This window comes from Piliocolobus tephrosceles, chromosome 6 (genome assembly GCF_002776525.5).
Source record: "Piliocolobus tephrosceles isolate RC106 chromosome 6, ASM277652v3, whole genome shotgun sequence".
NCBI lineage: Eukaryota > Metazoa > Chordata > Mammalia > Primates > Cercopithecidae > Piliocolobus > Piliocolobus tephrosceles.
In genome coordinates, this window is record NC_045439.1 from 41596709 (window position 1) to 41603761 (window position 7053).

The 7053-nt window shown below is 46.0% G+C and overlaps 1 protein-coding gene across 2 annotated transcripts in view; it reads right to left on the reverse strand.

Moving 5' to 3' along the window:
• Positions 1–6669, reverse strand: part of FNTB (farnesyltransferase, CAAX box, beta) — a 76712-nt gene extending 70043 nt beyond the window's left edge. The window contains exon 1 of one of the 2 annotated variants that reach the window (XM_023232420.2): positions 6294–6669. In XM_023232420.2, the coding sequence (XP_023088188.1) occupies positions 6294–6437 (144 nt within the window). In that variant the 5' untranslated portion in view covers positions 6438–6669. Of the gene's footprint in view, positions 1–3017; positions 3171–6293 lie in introns of those variants that run through there. The other variant, XM_023232429.2, reaches the window with a different exon arrangement.
• Between the last annotated feature and the right edge of the window lie 384 nt (positions 6670–7053).

Sequence of the window (7053 nt, forward strand, 5' to 3'; positions counted from 1 at the left end):
GCGCGGTGGCTCATGCCTGTAATCCTAGCACTTTGGGAGCCCAAGGCAGGCAGATAGCTTAAGTTCAGGACCAGCCTGGGCAACACAGCGAAACCCTGTCTCTATAAAACAATACAAAAAGTAGCCAAATGTGGTAGCGCATGCCAGTAGTTCCAGCTACTCAAGAGGCTGAGGTAGGAGGATCACTTGAGCCTGGCAAGTTGCTGCAGTGAGCTATGATCATGCCACTGCACTCCAGCCTGGGCAAGAGTGAGATCCTGTCTTTTAAAAAAAGGAGACCATTTGAAAAAGTAATAAAGTGGTTAAGTTGCAGTGACCACAAATATATACCAACTGGACATACTGTAAAAAAAAAAAAAAAAATTCTAGGCTCACATCTGTAATCCCAACACTTTGGTAAGCCAAGGCAGGCCTGTGAGGTCAAGGCTGCAGTGAATTGTGTCTGCATCACCGCACTCCAGTCTGGGCGACAAAGTGAGACACTGTCTTAGAAAAAAAAGTCTAATGTTATGCAAGTGGATACTTGTAACTTGGAATAAACTATTCAGTGGTAACACCTTATTCATATTCAAAAAGGATGTATCTCAAGAACTGAACATGTGGTCCGGAAATCCATATTGGCTGACTCAAAAAGTGGCTCCAGTGATGATTAAAAATAGTGAAGTCAAAGATGCATGTGAAGAGTCTGAAAAGAAACATTTTATAAATAAAAGGAGGAGGAAAACCAACATTTCTAAATTAGTGTTACTTTACAAAGTAGGTGATTTTAAGTAGGTATATGGACCCAAATTTAAATGTAAATTATGTAAGCAGGTATTTTTCACTTATATACCTAAAGGTACATGTATTTTAATCTTAACCAAAAACAACCTTTTGGACTTTTTAATGGAGGAATTTTGATATGCAGGATTACTTTACACTTGGGCAATATGGTATATGCTGAATTTCAATAAAATAAAATGGATTCAGAAAGCTAGCCTACTGACCACTTAACCAAGTAGAGGACCGGTTCCTTCTATCAGAGGCATAAAAAATGGGGAAGTTTTATCATATTTAGTGATTTATTCCACCTCTGTTTACTAATATTTTAGATCCTATAAGCTGAAACAAGTCAACAGCAGAAGGTCAGGATTCTGTTCTGCTGGTCCCTCCTTAGGATATGTGGTGGCCCACTGCCTAAACCTGAAGCCAGCACATCACCTGCCTCTCAACACCCTGATGGGGGCCCACCTGCCATCTCACCTCATTTCCTACCACGTCCAACCTGCACCCACCATTCCTGGTAAGCCATCTTACTGTCCCCAGTCAAGCCTGAGCCTTCCCTCAAAACAGCTCCCCCTCCTAGAATGGCTGCCCCAAACTCTAATTTTTACAGCCCTACCCAGTTCCACGTTCTCCATGAAGTCATCCTGACCACTTCATCCCATACAGATGGCTTTTCAACTCCCTAAAATCCTCATGCAAAGCAGTCATAATTTAGCACTCTGTGACTACCTATAGCATATTCTTCTTATTTTTTTCTTTTTTGAGATGGAGTCTTGCTCTGTCACCCAGGTTCAGTGCAATGGTGCAATCTCGGCTCACTGCAACTTCCGCCTCCCATGTTCAAGAGATTCACCTGCCTCAGCGTCCTGAGTAGCTGGGATTACAGGTGTGCACCACCACACCTAGCTAATTTTTGTATTTTTTTAGTAGAGATGGGGTTTCACCATGTTGGCTAGCCTAGTCTCAAACTCCTGACCTCCAGTGATCCGCCCGCCTCAGCCTCCCAAAGTGCTAGGATTACAGGAGTGAGCCACCACACTCGGCCTTCCAGCACATTCTTTTTTATCTAAGATAAAATAATTTTGAGGGCATGGATCAGGACTAATAATTCTCTAATAGTCCCCTCAGAGTTCAAGTTACTTGACTGACAATGAACCATGCCAATGGCTCAATGACACCATGCCATTTCAAGTGGAGGATGCTTTTGCCTCTGTTCAAAGACAAACTAAAAGAAAAACAGTAGTATCTTTTGTAAACACCTGCTTTTGGCAAGGCTGCTACCTCTGAGACTATCAGTATTAACCTACTGGCCTGAATCAGAGTGTTTGCAATGGGATGATTCCAGATGGCACAATAAGGCAGGCAGGCACTAACAATACAACCACGTCTTGTTCTCTAGTGTCACGAAAGGCCCTCCCAGCATCTGCATTAACAAAACAGCTTAGCAAGGTAGAGACCTTCATAAAAATATCCAGAGCTGACCATTTCTCATTACCTCCACTACCATCACTGTGAGCTAAGCCACCGTCACCTCTCTCCCAGGATACTGCAATAGCCTCCTAACTGGTTTCCCTGCATCCACCCTCACTCCCCACCATCTACTCTTGACAGTAACCTAAATGAGTCTGTTAAAATGCTAGTCAGATTGTGTCACTCCCCTGCTGAAAACCCTCTGATCATGGATCAGTCTGAGTCCTGGCAGGAAACAGATGGCACAAAGTGGGCGATTTGAGGAGAGTTTATAAAGGAACTATTTACAAAGATGTGGGCAGGTGTAGGGAAACCACAAGAGAAAATGCAGTATCTGGAGCTGGTAAATCAGGGGTACCTGAACTCCTCATAGACCTGAAGGTGTGAAGAATGGAGAGGGAAGGAGACAAAGAGCTCTGCAGAGAAGGCACGTGACAGGAAATGTGACCCTAAGACTAAGGAAACCCCAGCCCACACAAGCCTGCAGGAGGGAAGAAATACAACGGTCTCATTCTTCTCCTTCTCAGTCACCCCCAGCAATACTTTCCATGGCCTGCAGTCATAAAGCAAAGAAACCTGTCAGTGCAGGGCCCCCTCCTGGGGCACATCTACAGAGCAGGCTGGAAAAAGGCCAAGTGAATCTGGGGCAGTAAATGGCAGGTATACAGCCAAGTGGCTCCCCATCTCAGTCAGGATATTTTAAAATACTTCCAAAGGCCAGTGAGGCCCTACGTGATCCGACCCATCTCCTATTCTCTGGTTTGCTAAGCCCCCGTGCTCACCAGGCTTTCTGCTGCCTTGGTCCTTTGTGCTTGCTGCTTTCTCTGCCCAGAATACTCTTGTACCAGATCCATGATGGCTTCCTCCCTCATCTGAGACTTCAGGTCTCAGATCACATGTGTTGTCATAAAGGGTTCCCCTTACCACCTTATATGAAGACATCCCTTGCTCCCACCCCACCCATTCCTGACACACCCTATCCCCTCTATCCCAAAGTGTTACTCTCCACAGCACTTCTAATTAACATTTTATATTGAGATAGCTATAGATATTATCTCTTTTAATTGACTGCTTCATTGGCCTAGAAACAGTTTTATAAAGGCATCAACTTGGCCTCTTTTGTTCAATGACTTATGCCGAGTGTCTAAAACAGTACCTGGCTCGTAGAAGGCGCTCAAGTATTTGCTGAATGAATGAAAATCAACGAATGGAACAGAGGACTCACAGCTAAGGACTTCTTCCACTATTTATAGGTTTAACTCCTATTACCAAATTATTGCTTAACAAATAAACTGAGGCTTCTGATAATCAGATAGGAAGCAGGTAACAAGCATGTAATTTTGTTTTGTTTTGTTTCTTGAGACGGAGTCTTGCTCTGTTGCCCGGGCTGGAGTGCAGTGGCCAGATCTCAGCTCACTGCAAGCTCCGCCTCCTGGGTTTACGCCATTCTCCTGCCTCAGCCTCCCGAGTAGCTGGGACTACAGGCACCCGCCACCTCGCCCAGCTAGTTTATTGTATTTTTTAGTAGAGACGGGGTTTCACCATGTTAGCCAGGATGGTCTCGCTCTCCTGACCTGGTGATCCGCCCATCTCGGCCTCCCAAAGTGCTGGGATTACAGGCTTGAGCCACCACGCCCGGCCTTGATTTTTTTTTAATTTAAAAAGTTTTTGTCTTAAATAGACACGGGGTCTTGCTATGTTGCCCAGGCCAGCACCAAAATCAGTATAGTTGTTTTTTGTTTCAAGAGACAGGGTTTTACTGTGCTGCCCAGTACAGTGGCTCGATCATGGCTCATCTGTGAACTCCTGGGCTCAAATGATCCTCCCACCTCAGCCTCCCAAGTAGCTGGGACTACAGGTGCATACCACCATGCCCAGCTATGTATATATTTTTTTCTTTTTTTGGTAGAGACAGGGTCTTGTTATGTTGCCCAAGTTGGTCTCCTGGGCTCAGGTGATCTTCTCATCTTGAACTCCCAACGTGCTGGGATTACAGGTGTCAGTCATCAATTTGTTTTTACTGGCAATGGCACAAAATTGAGCTATTAGTAAATGGAAGCTTTAGTCAAAACTGAAAGAGTAATAGTATATCCTCTGTAAATAACTTCTCCTAACAAGGTTGTTACTTTTGATGAATGTATCATCTACCTACTAACGTGGTAGGTCTCTAAACTTCAGTCTTCTCATCCATAAAAAGTGTAAGGATTGAATGATACCATGTGTGGAGAGCATTTAGCATTGTGCTGAGACTCAATAAATGGTCACTAAGATGATTATTAAAACAGTGAGGATGCCACAAAAATGAGACACAACATTATCTTCCTACTACCTGAAACTGTTCATCCTAGACTCTAACAATGTGTGCTGGAATAACAACACGAAAAAGAAATGTAAGATTCTTTACTGTCTGCCATACCGTTCGGTCTAGATTTGAAAGATGCTTGCACCACGCATAGTGGCTCGTGACTGTAATCCCAGCACCCTGGGAGGCCAAGAAGGGCAGATCACTTGAGGTCAGGAGTTCAAGACCAGCCTGGCCACACAGTGAAATCTGTCTCTACTAAAATACAAAAATTAGCCGGGCGTGTTGGTGGGCGCCTGTAGTCCCATCTATTCTGGAGGCTGAGGCAGGGGAATCGCTTGAATCTGGGAGGTGGAGGTTGCAGTAAGCCGAGATCGTGCCACCACATCCCAGCCTGGTGACAGGGCAAGACCCCGTCTCGAAAAAAAAAGGGCAATCTGACAGTCTATGGTCAGATATTAAATAAAACACTTGACCCGAATCACTCAGCAATCCATCATTTAGGAATTCTGCAAAGATCCTCCAGGTTTTCATCAGTGGGAAATTTCTTGACAATCTTTTGCAGTCAGCCTTCCCTGGGACACACTGGTAGGCAAACCAACCAGGAGAGTTAGCTAGATTCAAGAGGTGAGGACTTCCTTTACTCCCCTAAATTCCATAAGTTTAAATCTCCAGTTAAAATATTCTCCCTGCTACTTTGTGAATCACCATGTATCAAGCCCGTGTTTCTGTTATAAATTTATAATTCTAGTCATAACTGTACAATATAACAACTATTGTTACTAATTTTGCCAAAGTACAGGCTTCCAACTTCAAGTATGAAATACAAAACAGGTCTCTCCAAGGTGAAGCCTGGAGACTGACCTCACTAAGAGATCTTATTTCAGTAAGCAGCAGGATGTTCATTTATTAGTGTTAAGAATCATCCTGACCACTTCTCCTACCGATAGATGGATAAACAGTTCCACATAACAATCTTGGGAACAATTCCAATCAGGGAATAAACAGAAAAAAAAACTATGGTTTTGGGCATATGAATCATTCCCCAAACACTTTTCAAAATGATAGGTTCGATCCTACTGCTAGGCCTTAGGGAACGATTAGTAGTCCAAAATCCATACTTTCTGTTAGAGCACTTTCCAAACTCTGTTTTCCTGCCTGTCCCTACAGGGGCTGTTTCATTTCCTTGTACTTCCATCGTTTAATATTGTGTCCGACACATAGTTGGTGCTCAAGTGGCTGAATGACTACCAAAATGCCCACCCACGAGGCAGGCCCCCAAACCTGGCACTGTAGGTCAAAAATTAAACAGATCGTGAAACGGCATGACAGCAGCCTGGCCCTTCTCTCCTCTCTGCCTCCAGAAGCTGAGAGCAGGTTGGGAAAAGTGCACTGTGCACCCCAGAACCTCCCGAAGTACTGGCAGAACGAAGTGGGCTATCCGACCCGCCCGGGCTGCCTCTGTTCTCCAGACGTAGAACACTTGATTCTCCTCGTTCTTTAGGGCGGAAGGGACCTGGCTACTGCCCACTCCTCCAAGCCCAACCTTGAAACGACCCTTCCCCAACCTGGCCGCGCAAACGCTCCACGACGAAGCCCAAGCCGGGGCGCCCGGAGCTTCCCAGAGGGAAGGCGCCGCGGTGCGCTGTGGGAGTCGTAGTTCCCCGGTGAGTTCCGCACCCGGACGGCCCTGCGAACGGGACTCCCGCTCCCAGAACACCCCGCGCGGGCGCCTCGCCCAGTCCTGCCACCTCACCTGTTCTATGGACGTGACTGTTTCCACCGAGTCGTCCTGCAACCGCTCTCGCGCGTGCTCGGGCCTCAGACTGTACAGCGGCTCTGACCAGACGGGGGAGGAAGATGGAGGGCAATAGTAGGTGAAAGAACTCGGAGAAGCCATGATCAGGAGAGCAGCGGACAGTGTGTAGGACTCAGCTTCGTTAAGCAACAACGCGCATTGAAACTCGAGCGGGCTAAGGCGCTACGGCGAGCGGATAGAGGCAAAAAGCTTTTTGAACGCGAATCTCTCCTCCCACCTACAAGTCTTTAGAGTGAGTACTGAGATGCTGCCGCCCCCCGTTGGGCAGAGGCGCTGCTGCAAGAGCGCAGAGTCCTGAAGCGCAAGGGTGTCTACATCCGAATTTCATTTCAGAGAGATGGCGTGGGACGCCTCGGTTTGTTATGCAAATTGTTAAAAAGAACTTTAACATTCTGCTAATTCTCACTTAATTGTAATACAGTCGCTTGCAGTTTCAGGTGCCCAAGAACCCAATGAATGTGAAGTTTGAAAGCATTTCTGACAGCTCTACTGATTGCCTCAGTCACGCTATTACTAATAGAATTATTGTGCACCTTGGGGTACTTGACAGCCTCCCAGGAGAAGGCAGCAGCTGCTCAAACGTGCAAGGACGCCGTCTCAGTAATTCAGTGATGGAGGGAGGGGGGCATTATGATTTTCTCCTACCTCTTGGAGGTTACATTGCAGTAGCAAGAACTGAAATGCAGTAGAAGGAACA